This window comes from Conger conger, chromosome 1 (genome assembly GCF_963514075.1).
Source record: "Conger conger chromosome 1, fConCon1.1, whole genome shotgun sequence".
NCBI lineage: Eukaryota > Metazoa > Chordata > Actinopteri > Anguilliformes > Congridae > Conger > Conger conger.
Genome location: NC_083760.1, coordinates 87,842,807 through 87,865,105, shown reverse-complemented (window position 1 = coordinate 87,865,105; position 22,299 = coordinate 87,842,807). Strand labels below are relative to the sequence as shown.

The following is a 22,299-nucleotide window of genomic DNA, read 5'->3' as shown; positions in this document are numbered from 1 at the left end:
TGTGCGCACGCACGCACACACTCACGCTCACACACACGCGCATGCTCAAGCACTCACACACACACACACACTCACGCTCACACACACACGCATGCTCAAGCACTCACACACACACACACGCACGCACGCACGCACGCACGCACGCAGGGGGCGATGGACAACTAGGTACTGGAAGGTGACTGCCCTCTACCGCCCAGAGTAACTGCCCTCTGCCGCCCAGAGTAACTGCCCCGCACCGCCCAGCATAACTGCCCTCTGCCGCCCAGAGTAACTGCCCTCTGCCGCCCAGAGTAACTGCCCTCTGCCGCCCAGAGTAACTGCCCTCTGCCGCCCAGCATAACTGCCCTCTGCCGCCCAGAGTAACTGCCCTCTGCCGCCCAGAGTAACTGCCCTCTGCCGCCCAGAGTAACTGCCCTCTGCCGCCCAGAGTAACTGCCCTCTGCCGCCCAGAGTAACTGCCCTCTGCCGCCCAGCATAACTGCCCTCTACCGCCCAGAGTAACTTACCTATACCGCCAATGGGAGCAGTTTAGAATCACAAGAATTTTCTGTGCATGTTGGCTTAGAGGGCTTAATCCACCTACAAGTTTCTGTGTGTGTGTGTGAGTGTGTGTGTGTGTCTGTGTGTGTGTGTGTGAGAGAGCTGGAGATCAGCTGCAGCCAGCAGGAAGTTGTGTGGAATTAGCCCCTAATTAAAGGCCCATTAAAGTCTAGCAGTACTCTGGTTTCGGGTCTTTGTGTTATTTTCCCCCCCCCCAGGTCTGTTTTCACACAGCGCACTTTCACAAGTGCTCATGCTGTCGGTCTAAGAAAACACTTGTTTAAATGTAAAACTGTGATAATATCGCAGTTTCTGGACCACTGTACGCAGTGTGTGTTGTGTGATTGTGGTGATTGAAGCTGTGTGGTGAACATTAGCACTCTTGAGTAACACCGAGTCGTTCCCTGTGCACTGAACCGCTTTCCTGGTCGCTGGATACCAAGATCCAGTGTTAGTGTTATGATGGAGCTGCAAGGGTGGGTTCTGCACCAGAGATGTGTGTCCGTGTGTCCGTGTGTTGGGTCCATTGTGTCCTGATCGGTCAGCACTGCTCTGTCCAGATTGGTCAGTACTGCTGCGTCTTGATTGGTCCATAACGCTCTGTCCTGATGAGCTGTGCTCCTGAAGTGTGGTTCATAAACCGCTGGATAACAGTGAGCAGATATTTGGCTTGTTTCTCGATTTGTGACTAATTTGGTATGGTTTAGAAGAGCTTTTCTCAGTAACTTTAGCTGAATTTCCTGAATTTGTTTATGCACCATCGTCTCTGTCCAGCGATAGTGTGCTGCCGTCTGTTACCGGATTCGCAATTTAAATAGTTAATGTTTTTTGCGCGCGTGTGTGTGTGTGTGTGTGTGTGTGTGTGTGGGTCTGTAGCGATTGCGCCGCGCTGCGCCGCTGAGAGAGGAGTTCAAGACTCTGATATTGCAAAGAGGCGGCCGCAGCGTTAAACTGATTTATTGGGGATGCTTTCATGACAGGCTTACTTTACTTATCACCCTGTTTCCCATCACTTCCCTACAACAGTCTGACACAAAGAGCGTACAGATAAAACCTGAAAGAACAGTGCGTTGAGTACGCGAGACGGGGAAAATACCATAAACGTGAAAGTGAATTAGTGAAACGCCTGAGCACAAATGATTTGGAAGTGGTTCTAAATGCCTCATGAGAAATTGCAATAAAAACAAGCGGAATTTAATAAGTGGGTCGGCGAACTGAAACGGAGCGGTCTGAGCGATGGAGAGATAGGAAGGCGCTTTTTCAAAAAGGTTTCTAGAACTTTCTCATGTTAAAAAAAAATATATATTTATTGGCTTGCCTCTGAGCCTGGTCTGCGGACTGCAGCTCCGGCGTCAGAAAGTGGAAGTGTTTTTGGAGCGGGAATATCGAAACGCCGTCCTTTGACCTCCGCTGGCGTTTGCCCGTGTAAACAAAAGCTCGCGGCAGCTCTGACTCACATCGGACTTGCGTTACAGTCGTGTGTCGCTTTCTTCGTTTACGTAGCGCAGTGTGTTGTTCTCCAGGGCGACCGCATCAAAACAAATCCGCGGTGTGGGCTATGGCGCTAAGCGAGCTCTACCGCGTCAGTATTTTAAGTATTTTTAATTAAGCGACCTTCAGATTTTTTCTGGAATTAACCGCGTGCGACGGTGTTTTCCCCAGTGGCAGCGAATTAGCCTCGCAGTTAGCGGTCATTAAACCGCGCACAGCCCCGTTCTGGTTTCATTCCAGACTTCCATTTTACATGTAATTCAGCAACATAAAAATAAAAAATCATTAACTTGGAAAAACCTTTATATCCTTCCTTTGAGTGCATTATGTTAACACTAATCACTAATGACGGTCCAGGTGTAGTAGGCTATGAAACTGTTATTGCTGTGTAGGCCTATTCAGTTTATGCTGTGGTTTTTATCACTCAGCTTTCTGCTTGTAAGACATCACAATTTGCTCATCGTCCTTATGTACGAAGAAGCTGTCGGCTTCAACCTGCACTGAATAGGTGGGTTACGGCACTGCTATGCGTAGTGTGAGAATTGGACTGACACCCCCAAACAGCATTGAAAGCTTCAGGTCACCACAAAACGCCATGTTCATGTAGCTTTCGCTCCCAACCCAGTGAGCTCTAAGCAGCGTTAGCTTTGCCAAGCTCATAGAAGCTGGATACAGACCATAATGCACAGGGAATAACAGTCATTAAAGAATCATAAACTATGCAGAATAACCTGAGCCAAGGACCCGAGAGACGCGTATGAGAGTGATGGGGACGTAGGGGGCTGGGTTTGGGGTGGGGGTTGGGTGGCGGGACGCCCAGTTGAGCCCTGCCAGTGGCTGTAGAGGAGCCGTGTCCTGTAGAAGGAGGTATTCTCCGGTTTTTTGGGGAGATCTTGCTCCTTGGCTCGGGCCCTTGTGACGCGTCCCGGGGCTGAATTTATGTCAGGTTTGCTTCCCGGCGGTGCGGCGGGTGCCAGCGGAGTGAGGCTGGGCGAAACACTGCCGTATAAGGCTGCGTGACTGACTGACTGCAGCGCTGAGCCTCTCCTAATGACCTTCAGCCTCTCCTCCTCCTCCTCCTCCTCCTCCTCCTCCTCCCCGCCCCGCTAGCGCTGGCCTGCAACGCGCTCAGAACGCCGTACCTGAGGACCAGATTCAGCTGAGCTGGGTTATGCTGAGAGAGAGGGAGAGGGAGAGGGAGAGGGAGAGAGAGAGAGGGAGAGGGAGAGGGAGAGGGAGAGGGAGGGGGAGATCGAAGGACAGAGCGAGAAAGGGAGGGAGACTGAGCGAGAGAGGCGCTGTTTACCCTGTGGGAAAGAGAGGAGTCTGTCCAATGAGCTGCAAAACTTTTCTTCGGCGCGATGACACTTCCTGTAAATACAGATGGTCGATCGGGCACGGTCACCTGCTGTCAATCCCCACCCCCGTTTACACATTAATGCTTACAATACATATTTCCAAATGCATTCCCATTCACTGCTGCTCTGAAACCGTTACTGGCATTTAACAGGTGCTTCCTCTGGAGTTACACAACTCTTGGCATTTTTTATGTAACGTCTATTTATACAACTGGATACATACTGACGCAATTCAGGTTAAGTTGAGGTTAAGTGCTTTGCTTTAGGGTACAGCAGCATTCTATCTAGGAAATGAACCGTCAACCTTTCTCACTAGAGAAAACCGCAACATGGTCGAGCAAGGTCAACCTTTCACACTGCAGGGAACCTACACCCCATGGTCCAATACCATAAACCTTTCTTTCTGTAGGGAAACTGTACCATGGTCCTATATGGTCAACCTTTCTTACTGTAGGGACTGCAACATGGTCCAACACGGTCAGCCTTTCTCACTGTAGGGACTGCAACATGGTCCAACACGGTCAGCCTTTCTCACTGTAGGGAAATTGCATCATGGTCCAACGCGGTCAGCCTTTCTCACTGTACAGAAATGGCACCGCGGTCTAATATGGTCAACCCCTGTGGCTGAGCAAAATCCACGATTATAGAGTAGAGAAACCAAGGCGTCCTTGAACAAGGCCTAATTTCAGGCTACAGAGGAAGTGTTGGGTGATTCAGCAGATGGCTCAGTTCTGCTTTGCTTTCTCTGAACACAGGCTGGTGGAGTGTAGTGGGGTGAGATCAGGGCTTCTGAACTAAAGGCTGTGGGTTTGACTCCCTTGTAGGACACTGCCGTTGTGCAGCATATAGGGCCACCACGAAACGTTCCTCCAGTGTTCCCGAAATGTTTTGCGAATGGTCTTAACATTGCCGCAAACATGGCAGCCGCATTGTCAGAATGTTTCGAGTTGGCCGGGTACTTACTGAATTGCTTTACAGTCTAAATACTGTGGTAAACTGATGTTGATGCATTGACATACGTTCACGGTCGTGCCTCTGTCAGATCATGTCCGAGCCTATGTCTGCAGTCCAACTGTGTAAATGGCTGCTATGTGAGACATGCAGATTCTGTGTTGGCTGCTGTGGATAAGAGCGTGTGCTAATTGTAAATGGCAGTCGTGTAACATGAGTGTCCGCGGTCTGTTTGCGGTCGCTGTGTTGGTATGCAGTGTGAAGTTTGCAGGGGGGGTGGGGGGGGGGGGGGGGGGGGGTGCTTGTGGTTTTCCTGCCTTGTCGTGTGTCAGCCCTCACTCTGTACCCAGGGGGGAGGGGCTGGAGTGAGCTGTCAGTCATCGCCTGCTTGTTCATTGCAGCGTAATGTACTGTGCTGCGTAACCCCTGGCAACCAGAGGCTGCACAAGTGTGCAGTCAGTGACTTTGCCGTCCTTCAGAAGTCAGCTTTCTACTTCAGACTACCTGCAATATATGTCCCGCAGATCTCCCTGAAGTAATGCACTTCCTGTAAATACAGATCTCCCCTGGAGTAGAAATGCGCTTCCTTCACATGCATATCTCCCTGCAGTAGAAATGCACTTCCTGTAAATACGGATCTCCCCTGCAGTACAAATGCACTTCCTGTAAATACAGATCTCCCTGCAGTAGAAATGCACTTTTTATCCTGCAATGTGCAGATAAAGTCTCATAAGTCTTATACGGGCGGCCTGTAGAGTAGTGGTTAAGGTAAACGACTGGGACACGCAAGGTCAGTGGTTCTAATCCCGTCGGGCCCTTGAGCAAGGCCCTTAACCCTGCATTGCTCCATGGGAGGATTGTCTCCTGTTCAGTCTAATCAACTGTACGTCGCTGTGGATAAGAGCGTCTACCAAATGGCAAAAAAAAAAAAACTAAAAAAAAAAAAAAACTATCTGGTTTTAAAGACCCTTTCTACATATCCGCTGGTGCCCTGCAGCCATTGTGCTTGCATAAGCCCATCCATGTCGACACAGTTTTTTCATCATCAGAACAGAGCTCTACACGTGTAATTAGGCGGCATTGCATCAGATATTATGCCCACAGCTGTAACTGTCTGCTTTGAATGAACTCTACCTACCAGCGAGAGGGAGATCTGAGCTCTAACAAACTCACCACAGGACAACAATGCAGACAACAAGGCACTGACGGAGATGCAGAGACCCTGATGGTGTGTGTGTGTGTGTGTGTGTGTGTGTGTGTGTGTGAGTGTGTGTGAAGGCTGACTCAGGCTGTATTTTTAGCCCGCTGTCTGTTGGGAGGAGGGGGCGTTAGCATTAGCATTAGCGGAGGTGAGGACAGGCTGTGGTTAAGGCTTTTGTTTTTCAGTCTGACTCATTACTCACCCTCCTGCCCCTCTGTCATGCCCCCCCTGACACACACACACGCGCACACGCACGCACGCACACTCACACACACACACACACACTCTCTCTCTCTCTCTCTCTCTCTCTCTCTCTCTCTCTCTCTCTCTCTCTCTCTCACACTCTCTCTCACACTCTCTCTCACACTCTCTCACTCACTCACTCACTCACTCACTCACACACACTCTCTCACACACACACACACACACACACTCACGCACACACACTCAGTCGTGTCCACACTCCTATTCTCTCTGCACCCTCTCTGTCGCTGTGTGGGCGTCTGCCAGTTCCTGCTGGCTGGCCATTGACAATTCAGACTGAAATCACAGACTCTCTCCCTCTGAGATTAGCTGCGTGCTATCTGTTCTCCCCAATTCAGCTGCTGTGTTTAGCTATGCAGCTGTGCGGTATCTGCTGAGTTTAGCTGTGCGGCTGTGCGGTATCTCTGCTGAGTTTAGCTATGCAGCTGTGCGGTATCTGCTGAGTTTAGCTGTGCGGCTGTGCGGTATCTCTGCTGAGTTTAGCTATGCAGCTGTGCGGTATCTGCTGACTTTAGCTGTACAGCTGTGCAACTTTGAGGTATCTCTGCTCTTAGCTTAGCTGTACAGCTATGAGGTATCTGCTTTGAGTTTAGTTGCACAGCTGTATGGTCTCTCCTCATTCTGCTGGAATGATTCTGCTCCAAGTATTCTCTATCCTGAGTCTACCTGTGCAGCCGTCTCCCTGCTTAATGTTATCCGCCTGCATGAACAGTCACATTACAGTACATGAGCTACATTACAGTTATTTAGCGGATGCTTTTATCCAGAGCGACTTACAGTTGATTAGACTAAGCTGGGGACAATCCCCCCTGGAGCAATGAGGGGTTGAGGGCCTTGCTCAAGGGCCCAACAGCTGTGTAACCTTTACGCTACAGGCTGCCCTGCAGTCGTTCTTTGATCTGTGGTTGTGTTGTGTTTCCTGCGGTCTGGTCCAGCTCTCTGTGGTCACTTCCAGCCATGTGGTCAGGTCAAGCATTCAGGTTGAAGCCATTTATCTGGTCAAACTCTTCGTGTTCTCGCGTTATTTTGCGGTTTTGAGCCACAATGGCCGTTTTTCTGCTTCCTGCGGGCAGATCTCTCTGAAACCGAAGGCAGAAACTTCCGGAGCCTCTCGCACAGCGTGCGCTGTTAGCCCGTGTAAGAGTTCCCGGTCCCAGGGGAACGGCCCTGCGTGTTCCGGTTTCTTCCGCCGGTAATCGAAGGGCCTGTTTCCTGACGTATTACACACTGTTAATGGGCTTTTAATTAGACACTTAACATCTGCGCAGGGACGATATGCCCTCGTAATGCCGAATTAATGGCCGGGCGCTCAGGCTGTGCGTAAGGGCCGTTCCGCCTTCATTACGGGCTTTTAATCAGTCAGACCGCCCGTGTTTTCATTCGCTCTAACGCGCAGCGGCGAGTGAACTTTTTAAATTTCTTTTTTTTTAAATAATTGATGAAGTACTGTAGGTGCTCAAAGTCATTGAAACTAACGGCTGAACTGGAGTCAGTGCCGCACGGCGACCCCTGACTCTCTTCGGCCTGACTGAAAACGCTCTCCGGGCCTGACCTCGATGGCTGATATTGTGTCTGTCAGCCTTGTGCTAAAGCTAAACCCGCACCCCCGCCGGCCCGGTGCAGATAAGACGGAACGCCCTTGATATGGACTTCAAAGTCGAGTCCGACGGTCATGAGCCAGCCCTGCTGTGTAAATGCCTTGCAAAGCAGTTTTTTTAACGAACTTAAAATAAGGGCGTTTCGGCACATTCGGACCCCTTCTTTGAGTGTGAATGAAAACCAGAAAAGGCAGGTGAGGGGTGTGTGTGTGTGTGTGTGTGTGTGTGTGTGTGTGTGTGTGTGTGTGTGTGTGTCAGAGCGATCGATAAGGTGTGTCTGTGTGTGTGTCAGAGGGATCGATGAGGAGTGTGTGTGTGTGAGTGTGTGAGTGTGTGAGTGTGTGAGTGTGTGAGTGTGTGAGTGTGTGAGTGTGTGAGTGTGTGTGAGTGTGTCAGAGCGATCGATAAGGTGTGAGTGTGTGAGTGTGTGAGTGTGTGAGAGTGTGAGAGTGTGAGAGTGTGAGAGTGTGAGAGTGTGAGAGTGTGAGAGTGTGAGAGTGTTCAGCTCCTCTGACTCTTGTTGCCAGGTGCCTCTGAGCTCAGGGCTTTGCTGGTCTTGATTGGAGGCTGTTCTGGGTATTGGAGTGGGAGCGCAGGCTGGGTTAGTGTGTGGAGAACAGGTTCAATGCCCTGATATTAAGCCACGCTTCTGATGCTGTGACACTTACAGGTCTGATATTTGCAGTGAATGGTAAATGGTTGGCATTTATATAGCGCCTTTATCCAAAGCGCTGTACAATTGATGCTTCCCATTCACCCATTCACACACCAACGGCGATTAGCTGCCATGCAAGGTGCCAACCAGCTCATCAGGAGCATTTGGGGGTTAAGTGTCTTGCTCAGGGACACTTCGACACAGCCCGGGCGGGGGATCGAACCGGCAACCCTCCGGCAACCCCAAGACGACTGCTCTTACTGCCTGAGCCATGTCGCCCCCACAGAAACACAGATGCATCTAAATGATTATAGCTCTGTCCTTGTGTGTGCGCACACACTCACACACAAACACTCACACACTCACGCGCACGCACGCACGCACGCACACACACACACACACACACACACACGCACACACACACACACGCACGCTCACACGCGCACACACACACACACACACACACACACGCTCACACACACACACACACACACGCTCACACGCACACACACACACACACACACACGCACACACGCTCACACACACACACACACACGCTCACACGCACACACACACTCACACGCACACACACGCTCACACGCACACACACGCTCACACGCACACACACGCTCACACGCACACACACACTCACACACTCACACACGCTCACACACACACACACACACGCACACGCACACACAGGTCATTGTAAGCAGGCCTCTTGTGGTGCCCTCATTGGCCCTGAAATGCGCGGTGGTATTGGGAATGAGACGCACAGGAGAAAATGTCACATGGACTTCCTTACTTTTAGTCTCCATGGTGATCGGTGCGGAGCGGCGCTTTCCCTGCCGACCTCACCACTCTTCCGTTTGAGTTTTTATTTTATTTTAATGAAATGTTTTACTACGAGTGCGGCACCCTAACGCGCGCCGTGCGTTTCCGCTTCACTGCCGAGCCGATGCTCTGTCCCCCTGCTGATTCAGAACCCTTCAGACAGCCGTGGTCTTCCTCCAAAACTCCTGGAGTTTCCTGCTCCTTCCTTTCACGCCCGTGTGGGGGCGCTAGAGAGCCGTGGAACGCAGACTCACCCACCGAACCCTTCCGCCCCCTGGCCCCTCACACACCCCCCTGTTGGGCATCGGAGCTGGTGCGGTCCGAATTTCAACCAGAGCCCGTAGAACCTACCGTTTTCACTGGCCCAAAAAAGCTGCCGCTTTCCTTGCTTGCACTCTGTACCCTGTCCTCCAGTGCTTGTCGCTGCGTTCGTAAACACCCCTGCCACTGTCCATCAATTCAGTTCGTCCAATCGGGTGGTTAGATGCGCATTCCCACCGATCAGAAGTTATTTGACATCTTACGGATATTCTAAACTGGATGTGGTCGACGAATACTCAGTCTCTTCCTGAATGCTCGCAAACTGTAGTTAAGTATCAGAAACTGGGTTCAAACGGAAACCTTCCGGAATGAGCTTCTCAGCCTCGAAGGCTACAGGGCTGCTGCAGTGCCTGCTGGGTGTCATTGTGTTTCAGCGCGGAGGTGCTTAACCCACACACCGTGTTTCCAAGGCCTGTTTGACTACGGGACTGACTGAGCGAAACCGCTGAATTCTGCCCTCATTGTGGCCCTCGGGGACTGCTGTTTGACACCGCTGTTTTAGAATATTTTGAAATAGTGAGTAGAAGTTGACCATCTGGTTAGACTAGACCATCTGTGGCACGGAATCATTCGTTTCGTGCCACCTCATTGGTGGTTTGGGTCGGCCCCTCGGCCAGTGATTGGGCGGCATGAATTGAAGGATGTACGGGCTAGCCTTTGCGTCACTCGGCCATCGAACGGTCAAAAACGTCTTTTTAGATTTATTTAACCACTTCAGGGCCGCCTGTAGCGTAGTGGTTAAGGTACACGACTGGAACCTGCAAGGTCGGTGGTTCGATCCCCGGTGTAGCCACAATAAGACCCGCACAGCCGTTGGCCCCTTGAGCAAGGCCCTTAACCCTGCATTGCTCCAGGGGAGGATTGTCTTCTGCTTAGTCTAATCAACTGTACCTCACTCTGGATAAGAGCGTCTGCCAAATGCCATGAATGGAATGTAATGTACTTCCTGTTTGTGTGGTTACGCATCGAGTGTCTGTCAGTGTGTTTGCCCAGCTGGGTTTGATTCAGTTCCACTTAACAAGATACAAGAAAAGTTCATACGAGAAATGAACTATAATGACCCATAATGGGTTACTTGACGTAATTTCGGTTAATTTCTCAAACAAACTGAACCGGAGTGGAACCACGGCTTTGCACAGTCTCTTGATTTCCTCTGACGCACTGCAAGCCTTCTGCGTCTCTCCTTTACCCACGACGCCGAGCTGTTGTCGTAAGCAGGTTAAATAAGGCGTAGCGCTCCGTTCTCAGCTCCAGCCTTCTGTCATTAGAGATTATCTTATATTAGTTATAGAGTGAGTTTATTTTGTCCGTGTGTCTGGATTCCGAAGAGCAGGGGAATACAAATGTTGTGTCGTGAAGGAAAGCAGCTGTCACCTTCTCCTCGCCTGCCAGTGCCGTGGAGACGCAACTCCCGAAAAGGAATACAGACAAAATGGAGGCCTGTCATAAATCCCTTGTAAACACGCAATTGTAATGAATAAATTCCGTTGTGTTCTGCGAAGCACTTCGTGATGCATCCAGTGTACAAAAGGTGCTGCACAAATATTTGCATACAATCACAATAATGTATTTTTATATTGTTGTTATTATTAAATTAAACTCAAACACAAAACAAAGATTAATTTATTATCTAAATTCGAAATGAATGTTTCTAACCCCGTATATTGGCTATGGGTCTATATGGCGACTGTTTGATGGGTCTGTGTGCTGATAGGCCAGTGCATAATAGCTGGCTGATTTTGATTGGTCGCTGTTAACGGTTGCCGTGTGAGGGAGGGCGATGCGTCGGTCTCGTGGGAGGCAGCGCTCCGTAGTGCCTGAATGTGGGCGGGCATGAGAGTCCGGAACAATCTGTGGCGAGCAACCATGGCAACGCTCGAATTCGCTGGGAAGTCGACGGGTTTTATACAGAGGGGTTTTCAACCTTCTTTAAAAAAAAAATTTTTTTTAACCCAGGTACCCCCACTCAGGCTCAAGTGCTTTCTTAATGTCGAAAAACGTTTTATAAAGATCACAGGACACACACACTCACATTCACACTCACACACACACACACACACACACACACACACTCTCTCACACACACTCTCACACACACTCTCACACACACTCTCACACACACTCTCACACACACACTCTCACACACACACACACACACACATTCGCACACAAACACACGCCCACCTGCACAGAAACCACACACACTCATGCAGACACACCTGTAAGCGTGCGCCAACACTACACACACACACACACCACAAACGCACCCTCGCCACAGTATTTGCATTAGTGCTTTAAGGCTTGCTGTACATTTGCACCGGTCTTGTGTCTTTGTCTGTAGATTTGGCTGATAAGATAATAATGCGCTCTGCGTGTAGAAATGTCACGTACATACCAGCACGTGCCGACTGTCACGACCGGCCCTGGAAGGCTCTGGAACCTTCTGCAGAGGGAGTTTCTCAGTTCCCGGCTCTCCAAGGAATGTTTGGAGATTCCCGGTCGGTGTCGGACTGGGGTTTTTCGGTGATTGCCCGGGTCAGATTCTCCGGGGGGGGGGGGGGGTCAGGCTGTGACCCCTGGGTTGTAGACTGGTTGGGGCGGGGGGGGGGGGGGGGGGGGGGTGGTTAGCATCGCGCCTGTGTGGGCAGGCCTGTCTCGGAGGTACAACGCCCCTATCTGGCATTCCTCTTTCACCCCGACCCCTGGGGTCACGCCAGGGTCAAAGGTCACGGTGGTTAGAGTGCCGGTCTGGACAGCAAAGCCCACCTGCTCGATCCCGTGTTCGGCTTAGTGCCGGTCTGTCACTATGACGTACAGCGTGCGTGCACTGCGATAAATAAGAGCACATTCTCTGAACCGATTCTCCATGAATGAGCTGCATTTGTTTCAGCTCATCGAGGGAAGCCATTTTGAACTACAGTTGGGTTGTTAGATGATTCAGTGTTAACGCCTAGTGAGATGCTACTCTTCTGCGGTACATGACTGTGTTTTGGGGGCTGACTTGTGATTAATTGGTCTAATGTTAGCCGAATGAAGCGTTTTCAGCATCCTGTCGAACGCTGACGATGGCCTGGATGGTTCCGCTTTAATTATGGGTGAGAAAGTAGGGTGTTAGATTATCTTCCCTGCTAAAAATACTAACCTAAGCGACGTTCTTACCATGGCAGGCTGATTTAAACCCCCCTATGACAGAGATAAGTGCTTGAATGATGTCTTGCTTGCCTGAACAAGCGCAGTGACTAGAGCGGAGTTATTTTTACTGTCCCTCCAAGCGAAAACTGCTGAGTGTGCGAGCGAGAGAGGGTTCGTCTAATCAATCTCATCCTCGATTTACCCCTTACAGTCAGCAGTATTTCTCTATCTTTAGTAATCAAGCGAAGCGCGTCTTTGGGTTAGGAAACAGCCTGTACTTTTTGTTTTCTCATTTTGGGTGCTGTCACCCAGCTAGGTGTGTAAAAGTGTGAGGGGGAGTGTGTGCATTATCCGGCCTGAGTGTCAGCGAGGATTAGAGTAGGACTGAGATCTGTGCTATGCCAACAGAAGTACACTACGTTAACAGGCGCGTGCTATGCTAACAGGCGCGTGCTATGCTAACAGGCGCGTGCTATGCTAGCAGGCGCGTGCTATGCTAGCAGGCGCGTGCTATGCTAGCAGGCGCGTGCTATGCTAACAAAGACAGGCTCGTGCTATGCTAACAGGCGCGTGCTATGCTAACAGGCGCGTGCTATGCTAACAGGCGCGTGCTATGCTAACAGGCGCGTGCTACGCTAACAGGCGCGTGCTACGCTAACAGGCGTGTGCTACGCTAACAGAAGTGTGCTACGCTAACAAGCGCGTGCTATGCACTGTTGTTAAATAGTGTGCTATGTGAACAGCACTGAGGGGATGTCTTCAATGCAGTAGCACCACGCCAAAGCTCCCCCCCCGCTTCTGCTCTCCCAGGGTGCCGCGTTGGGAACCTATGACCTTTGAACCCCAAGCAGAGCCCTACGTCACTCGCTGCGCTTTTATTATGGTAAATCGAATCGCTCGAGTCCAGCTTTTAGTGTTGTAAATGATCCACCCGTTCAGATCGCGGCGCCTCGTCTTTTAAGGTCACAGACGAGCTCTGCTTTACTGCTGCTTGGGAGCGTGCGCTCCGGATCCTGACGGGTGTTTTGCTCTGAAAGGCGAGTGAACGTTTAGCCTTATCGGGGCACGGACGTGTGAGCTTTTCTTCAGCCCGAGTCCCCTGCTCTTCGTCACCCAAGATCGTTATTTCACAGGAGAACGACGTCCTCATCCTCTCGGGAGTAATCTAATACTGTTGTTTACATCTGCGGGTACTATGATATGTAAAGAGAATTTCATTTGGTAAAGTCATTGGCATTTTAAAAATGAGTCAGTCAGTTGATGATAAACATTTCATTCTTTCATTCTTTCTGGCAAGGCATAGAGAATTCAGCTAGGTTTGCATGAAAACAAAAATATCTCAAATTTATATAATGTAGCCTCCGTAAGAAACATTGGATATGCCAAAGTATTGTATTACAAAGTACTTTAAGGATTTTGCATATACTGTACACTGTAGTTCATTAGTAATGTAAAATCTTATTTAGCTTGCTTCACCTCAGAATCCAAATATCAGACCGGTGTTTGTGACCGTCAAGTCAAGTGCTTTTGTTGCCACACAGCAAGCCGGTAGAATTGGGTTCAATAAAGCTTGATAGCTCCCATTTATGACATTCCATATTTAATAGACATATACACAGGCAGACGAGCATACAGGGCAAATCAACTAGGAGAACAAAACAATAACAGTATTATGTGACTGACATGAGTTAATAAAGTGCATTGCGGTCGTGCGTAGTTCATGGATATGTTGTCGTGATGGGGAGTCCAGTAGATTTCTGTACTGCTCCTGTCTGTTGTACTGTGCAGGTGTGTACAGTTCAGTGTTGGATTATGATGCATTAGAGTCCGTACTGCAAGCGCAGCGCCTTCTCCGTATTGTTGAAGCTCACGTTGCTCTCGCATCATAATATTTGTTTAGAAAGTTCCAGAAGCCCTGCGTCCTGCTGCAGAGGTTCAGGGAGGGCAAACCTGGCCCACAATGCACCGCAGGGTTTTTTTCGGTTGATGCCTCATGCTTCTCGGCCTGAGCGGCACGCGAGTCTGCGGTGAGGGGCGGGGCCTGTGGCGAGGTCCGGGGCCTGTCTGCATCTGCCAGGGCGTGGTTCTCTGCCAAGTCTAGCGAGGTGTCAGGAAATGGCGGAGACTTGAGTTAAGAGACTCATGACTGTGGTTGGCCTTTCCTCTCAGGTCGAGATCTTTTTTTTTTTCGGTCTGATAATGTGAAGCTGGCTTGTCGGGGGGAATTGGGGCGGAGCAGGTGAACACGTGACCAAGCAGAGGTCTCTGTACAGAAAGAGAGAGAGAAAGTGAGAGAGAGAGCCTACATTACTCAGAGCTGCACTGCTCTTAACTGCCCTCTCCCCAGCGCAGGTTTAAACCCCGACCGCAGGCCCATTAACTGGGCCCTTCCTCCTGCCCCTGGAGGCTCTGATTGGCTGTAGGTAGAGCACTTCTTTACAGGTGAAATGACAGCTTCCCCAGTGAGGTATGGAGTGAGGAACGGGGCCTTGTTTGGGACGCCTCATTAGCCCCCCCCCCTCTGTTCTGCTGCCCCCCTGCCACCCCCGCCCCGGTGACCCTATGACCAGACGGAAGGGGGGTCACTCCACTTCCTCCTCCTCCCCGTCTGGCTGTGTTGAGGTTTGACTGACAGGCGGGGGGTGGGGGTGTGCGGTGGGGCTCGTGCGGGAGCCTCACAGAGGGGCGGGGTGCGTGTGGGACTGCCCCGCGGGGTGATTACCGCCGTGCCGGCGCTGAGTTTCGAGACCGATCGGCATGTCCGTCCGCACCGCGCTCCCCCCCCCTCCCCGCTCCCGCCCGCTATTTTTATCCGCCAGGAAGGAATTCCATAAAAAACGCTTAAACATGGGGCCTGGAGCCGTTTAGAGAGGGAGAGGGAGAGGGAGAGGGAGAGGGAGAGGGAGGGAGCAAGGCCTGTTTTCTCCTCTGTGAGCCTGGAGACGGGGCCCAGGGGGGGGGGGGCACGGGGGGCTGTTCTTTTATTTTGTCCTCTTCTGTACTCTGCTGCGGGCCTCGTCTCATCAGCCTGTCACAGTCTCTGCCTGACGCAGGGTCCTGATTGGTCTTACCGTTCCACAGGGCCCTCTCCAGCGTTTGGGAACCGTACGGTGACATTTTATTTCATTCCTTTTTTTTTGCGATATATTTAAGGGAGTTGGATTCGAACCCTTGAAAGACATGTCCAAATAACTCCCCGAACGTTTGGTGTCTGATGCATAGTAGACTTGTTGCAGTTATTGTATTGTCAATGCGACTAAATGTGAAACTTTATTGCTGATTGATAAGGTAATCAGTTGATTCACTTTTGCACAGCGGAAAAAAGGGGGGGGGGGTTCAATACAAAACGTCTGTTTCTGTAAAAGGGTCAAACGTAAACACGTGTAAATGCCGTTAAATATAGGCTGGTTTGGTTGTCTGTACTTTCGTCGCATATTCCTGTTTTGAACTCAAATGCCTGAAGAATTTCGCTGTGTTTCCCATGCTTGTGGAGGGCACTGTGTTCGCGTGCCAAGTTTATTATTCTCCTCATTATCCGTGTGGCAGGTCTATTCCTGTCTTATTCTTATCTCTGTGTGTCAAAGTGTGTTCTTATTCCTGTTATTAGACTGGTGCCAAGTTCCTTCTTACTCTTTATTCTTTTGCTAAGTTTACGAGTGAACGTGTCTGTCTGTGTCTGTCTGTCTGTGTCTCCTGTGTGTGTGTGTCTCTGTATTTCTGTGTGTGTCTGTCTGTCTGTATTTCTGTGTGTGTCTGTCTGTCTGTCTGTCTGTGTTTGTCTGTGTGTGTGTCTGTGTGTGTGTGTCTGTGTGTCTGACTGTCTTTGTGTGTGTGTCTGTGTGTATCTGTCTGTGTGTGTCTGTCTGGGTCTTCCTGCTTTTTGGTGTCGCCTCTTTCTGTCTGTTTTCGTCTATCCCCCTGTGTTCCTTTCTTCCTCTCTCTCTGTTTCTCTGTCTCCGTTCCGCTGTGCAGTGTCTGTGATGCGGGCTTCAGGGCGTGTCCTGCGCATGCCCCGCCCACAGTGAGTGACAGGGCGGCCCCTGGCAGCTGGTTATCGCGCGCGGGCGGTGGGAGGCCGCGCGGGCCGCTCCGTATCTTCTCCTGCTCGCCGCAAGCACGCCTGGAATGGCTGTCACGCCGCGGAACACTTCCTGTTTCTCCTGAGTGGGAGGGGGGTGTGGGGGGGGGGGGGGGGGCGGTATTCTGCAGACCTCTGTTTGAGAGCTGCCCCTGGTGTTGTAACTGGTAAATGGTCTGCATTTATATAGCGCCTTTATCCAAAGTGCTGTACAATTGATGCTTCTCATACACACACACACACACACACACACACTCACACACCAACGGCGATTGGCTGCCATGCAAAGCACCAACCAGCTTGTCGAGGAGCACGTCGACACACCCAGACCGGGATCGAAACCGGCAACCCTCTGACTGTCAGATGACTGCTCTTACCACCAAAGTCACCCAATTTTCACACAAAGGGACGTGACCGCACCTGGGGCAGACAGACAGGTGGCCACGTTCGATGGAGGGTCTCAACCAGGGGTGCACAACAAGGGCCCATCTGTTTCAGGATTTTGTGCCAGTTTCTGTTTTTAATTATTTCATAAGCTCAATCATATCTTGATCTGACATTTGTACAAGCAGCAGCCACAGGCGGTATAGTTTTTACTGTGCTCAAGTACAGGAATGAACCAGCATAGTTTTACTGAGCCATCAGAACACTAAAGAGAAGGTAATTGGTAACTGGTTTCCCCAGAATGCACTGGTCTCGAGTGCCTCTTACAGCTGCTCTGTTGCTGAGGAAACGCTCCCGGCGGCACAGGAAGTGACTTGCAGACCGGTCGCAGAGCCCACTTCCTGTCCCGGCCTAATTATCTCTCAAGTTTTGGACGGGATGTGTCACTTCCTGTGCAGCTTCCACGCTCGACTCTTTCCCTTAAATAGTCTCTTAGGTCCGCGGGAATTCCTGTACGTGGACTGAGCGTACTCACGAGAGGCTGGGGAGCGATATGGACCGAGTGCCTGTTGCGTCACCCCCTGACTCTCCGTGGGCTCCTGAAAAGGAGACTCCCCTCCGGAACTCAGGTTTAAGGGTGCCGCCATGTTGTACTTTCGGAGTCAGACACTGCAGTAGGGAAGCTGATGTGGCTCCTCCACTGAGCGTGTGAGAGAGAGAGATCTGTCCCCGATTCGTCCACCAAGTGTTGCTGTATTTGTATCGCAATTGTATCATTGACTTTAAATAGAAAACGGGTCTGAATGACCTACACTGGAGCCAACCGCAGTGGTGCTAGTGTGTCTCTCACGGTCTCGAAAAACGTCATGTTCCTCTTCGCCGGTACTGATGCAACTTCAGCTAGATTTCAGATGAGATTAAATATCAGCAAGTCTTAAAAATCTTTTTCTTATTTTATGTTTTTATAGATATTATTAAATATTGTTTAGTATTATTATAGTGTATTTGTTAGAGTTCCAAGGCAGCATAGCCACATTTTTAAAGAATGACACCTACTCTTCATTAAAACCGAAACTTACGCCACAACTCTTCTTGGTACTTTTGAAAATATATTATAGAATATATTTATATATAATATAAAGTCCTTTACTTTTTTAAGATTGTATTCTCTTTATTTTTACAGACATGATTTTTTTCCCCCCGAAATGGATACATCTCATTCGTTTTGGGACCGAACTCTTGTCTCTACTGTGTTGTGCCCCGCTTCGTCACCCTGACTGTGAATGAACACCCGACTATTTCCCAAAAATGGTGTCTGATGATAACGTTGCTTCAGAAACAGCTGCTGCCACTCTGCTGGTTGCTACAGGAACATCCTGTTTTCACACACGCGCGTGTTGTTTATGCTGTTTTTATTTGACGTTCGATGATTATTCTGCTTTTCTTGTCCTGCAGGATTCCATGAACGCCCTGGTCCTAGACCTGGACTTCCCCGCTCTGAGGAAGAACAAGAACATCGAGACGTTCCTGAACCGATGTGAGTCACTCCCCCCGCCAGGGCCTAACTTTCATTTGAGTACTGTGGGGGGAGGGGGGGGGGGTTGAAATGCACAGACGCAAAACTACAACATTGTTAGGGGGGTTCCGGGGGAAATAACTGTTTTAAACACAGCTGTAAAATTATTTCTAATGTTACGTTACATTACATTAATTGCATTTGGCAGACGCTCTTATCCAGAGCGACGTACACTTGATTAGACTAAGCAGGAGACAATCCTCCCCCGGAGCAATGCAGGGTTAAGGGCCTTGCTCAAGGGCCTTATTGTGTCTTATTGTGGCTACACCGGCATTAGAACCACCGACCTTGCGTGTCCCAGTCATGCACCTTCACCACTACGCTACAGGCCGCCCTGTGTAATTGAAAATTTTAAATCTGTTCCTGTGTATTGGCCTATAAGAAATTATATATTTTTTGGGTGGGTTATTTGTCCTGTTTTGTAATATTGGGGGTGTTGTAACCCCCCCCCCCCCCCACTCCCCCCGCACCATAAATTACACCCTTGCTCCACTGTCACCCGTGCGCTTGTACTCGTTTGAAGACGCAGGTGCCAAACCTTCCGGAGTCTCCTCCACTTAGCCTGTGTCATTAGTCTAAAGTGCTGTGATAATGATAGTTCCATGGTCTCTGGGGACTGTTTGACGGCAGCGTTACTCAATAAGCTCCCGTCAGGGGACGAGAAGGCTGCTGGCCTTTCAGTATCTCCCTTTCATTTCATACACTCAGAGTGACGGGAGAATAAATATGGACCACGTGCCTGTGACGTCACCCTCAGACTATCCACGGGCTTGTGCAGAGCGTTTTGAAACTGCAGAAGTGAAGTTTTTGGCCGCAGCCGTGTTGTAAAGTTTGCACTTTGCAGTAGAGAAATGGGAAGCCCTTATATGGGCATGAAGTCCGCTGAATGTGGCTCCTCTAAAAGTTCACCTTAACTGACCATTGGACTACTTGGGGGGGTAGTCATTTTTTTTATAACCTCACAAACATGCGTTTTGTGATGCTGCTGCAGTGCAGTTCTTTCTGCTGGGCTGATGGAAATATGGAAATATGGACTGCTTAAACGTGCAGTGGTGATATTCCTCCTTATCCAATGCTTTGGAATATGTGAGTTTGTAAAACTCAAAACAAAACAATTGATAACTATAGCTAGTTAACATTAGACTGGTGTCTGCCAGTCAAGCACTGTTAATAGTCCTGCAGAGGAGGAGATGTTGATGATTTTAGAGAGAGCTCAACTTTTGTTTCGAGAGATGCTATTGGTTGGTTTCTCTGTCTGCTTTATGCTGATTGGTTGTTACCTCTATGTAACTTTCTCTGCAAATAATCTGTGTGCTGATTGATTAGCCGTAGTTTCTCTGTACTTCACTGATTGGTGTCAGACAGGTTGTAGTCTGATAGGCTATGCTTTGTCTGTTAGTCCTGATTGGCTTTTGTGATTGAAGCATGTTGTGCTGTTCTCCAGTTATTGAAGTGTGTTATTAGACGGTGATTGGTTGCGTTTCATGATTGTTGTGTGATTGTCTCTAGTGCATGTGTTGAGTGATTTTGTGTGTGTGTGTGTGTGTGTGTGTGTGTGTGTGTGTGTGTGTGTGTGCATGCATGCAAGGGGTTGTGTGCATGTGGGTATGTTTGAGCGAGCGTATGTGTGTGTGGGTACATCTGTGAGTGTGATTATTCACAATGATTAACACACACTGTTCGCTGTACAGATGAGAAGGTGATGGGCACAATTTGGGAGCTCAGTGTTGATCTCATTGTTTATCACACTCACACACACACACGCACACACACACACACACACGTGTCTCTGTGCAGACGAGAAGGTGATGGGTACGATCCGGGAGTACCAGATGAAGTCGGAGGACTTTGACAGAGTGAAGGTCATCGGCAGGGGAGCGTTCGGCGAGGTTCAGCTGGTGAGTCACTGTCAGAGACCGTACTGATCCCACTGTGTGACTGATCCCACTGTATCGCTGATCCCGCTGTGTGTGACTGATCCCGCTGTGTGTGACTGATCCCGCTGTGTGTGACTGATCCCACTGTATCACTGATCCCACTGTGTGTGACTGATCCCACTGTATCACTGATCCCGCTGTGTGTGACTGATCCCACTGTATCACTGATCCCGCTGTGTGTGACTGATCCCACTGTATCACTGATCCCGCTGTGTGTGACTGATCCCTCTGTGTGTGACTGATCCCACTGTATCACTGATCCCTCTGTGTGTGACCGATCCCTCTGTGTGTGACTGATCCCTCTGTGTGTGACTGATCCCACTGTGTGTGACTGATCCCACTGTATCACTGATCCCGCTGTGTGTGACTGATCCCGCTGTGTGTGACTGATCCCGCTGTGTGTGACTGATCCCGCTGTGTGTGACTGATCCCGCTGTGTGTGACTGATCCCGCTGCGTGACTGATGCCACTGTATGTATGAATGTATGTGAGGTTATTACACGTGTGTGTGTTCTCTCCAGGTGAGGCAAAAGGCCTCTCAGAAAGTGTGTGTGAGGTTATTAACAGGTGTGTGTGTGTGTGTATGTAAGTGAGGTTATTCACCGGTGTGTGTGTGTTCTCCAGGTGAGACATAAGGCCTCTCAGAAGGTGTGTGTGTGTGTGTTCTCCAGGTGAGACATAAGGCCTCTCAGAAGGTGTACGCCATGAAGCTCCTCAGTAAGTTTGAGATGATCAAGCGCTCTGACTCCGCCTTCTTCTGGGAGGAGCGTGACATCATGGCCTTCTCGGACAGCCCCTGGGTGGTGCAGGTGAGTCCGTTTCTTCTCTTGTCCCTTTCTGTAGCTGTGTGAGGTTGTGTTGTTTTATTTTTATTGCTGTGTTTGTGTCCAATGTGTCACACAACACAAGTCGTGTCTCCTGCTCCTTGCGTGGCTGCGTGTTGTGTTATGTTGTTGCGCATTGTTGAGTTGTGTTGATTTGACTTGACACATGTTGGGCTGTCTTGAATTGTGTGTGCTGTGTTGCGCCGAGTTGTGTTATGCTGTGCTGTTGACTTGTGTTATGTTGAATTGACTTGTTGTGTTTCTGATTCTCTCTACGCCTCTCCCCCTCTCCCCTGCTCGTACTCTAGATGTCCCGTGCTGTGTGGAGTTGAGTTGTGTTATTGTTGTGTTGAGTTGTGCTTTTTTGTGTTGTTGTGATGATGAGTCTGTAACGCCTCTCCCCTGCCCTTATAGCTGTGCAGTGCCATGTGGAGTTGTGTTGAGTTGTTGTGTGTTGTGTTGGTGGGTTTATGTTTCTGTAATGCTTCTCCCCTGCCCTCTAGCTGTGCAGTGCTGTGTGGAGTTGAGTTGTGTTGTGTTATTGTTGTGTTGAGTTGTTGGGTTGATGTTTCTCTCTCCTGCCCTCTAGCTGTGCAGTGCTGTGTGGAGTTGAGTTGTTGTGTGTTGTGTGTTGTGTTGGTGGGTTTATGTGTCTCTAACGCCTCTCTCCTGCCCTCTAGCTGTGCAGTGCTGTGTGGAGTTGTGTTGAGTTGTTGTGTGTTGTGTTTGTGGGTTTATGTGTCTCTAACGCCTCTCTCCTGCCCTCTAGCTGTGCAGTGCTGTGTGGAGTTGTGTTGAGTTGTTGTGTGTTGTGTTTGTGGGTTTATGTTTCTCTAACGCCTCTCCCCTGCCCCTAGCTGTGCAGTGCTGTGTGGAGTTGAGTTGAGTTGTCGTGTGTTGTGTTGTTGTGTTGTTGTGTCTCTAACTCCCCTCCCCTGCCCTCTAGCTGTGCAGTGCTGTGTGGAGTTGTGTTGAGTTGTTGTGTGTTGTGTTTGTGGGTTTATGTGTCTCTAACGCCTCTCTCCTGCCCTCTAGCTGTGCAGTGCTGTGTGGAGTTGTGTTGAGTTGTTATTGTTGTGTTGTTGTGTCTCTAACGCCTCTCCCCTGCCCTCTAGCTGTGCAGTGCTGTGTGGAGTTGTGTTGAGTTGTGTTGAG

At 49.9% G+C, this 22,299-nt stretch overlaps 1 protein-coding gene across 4 annotated transcripts in view; it reads left to right on the top strand.

Moving 5' to 3' along the window:
- The window catches only part of rock2a (rho-associated, coiled-coil containing protein kinase 2a), a 74,786-nt gene that overhangs the window by 14,302 nt on the left and 38,185 nt on the right, over positions 1-22,299 (top strand). For all 4 annotated transcript variants that reach the window (XM_061244144.1, XM_061244135.1, XM_061244124.1 and 1 more), the window contains exons 2-4: positions 18,263-18,344; positions 20,181-20,281; positions 20,992-21,129. In XM_061244144.1, the coding sequence (XP_061100128.1) occupies positions 18,263-18,344; positions 20,181-20,281; positions 20,992-21,129 (321 nt within the window). The remainder of the gene's footprint in view (positions 1-18,262; positions 18,345-20,180; positions 20,282-20,991; positions 21,130-22,299) is intronic.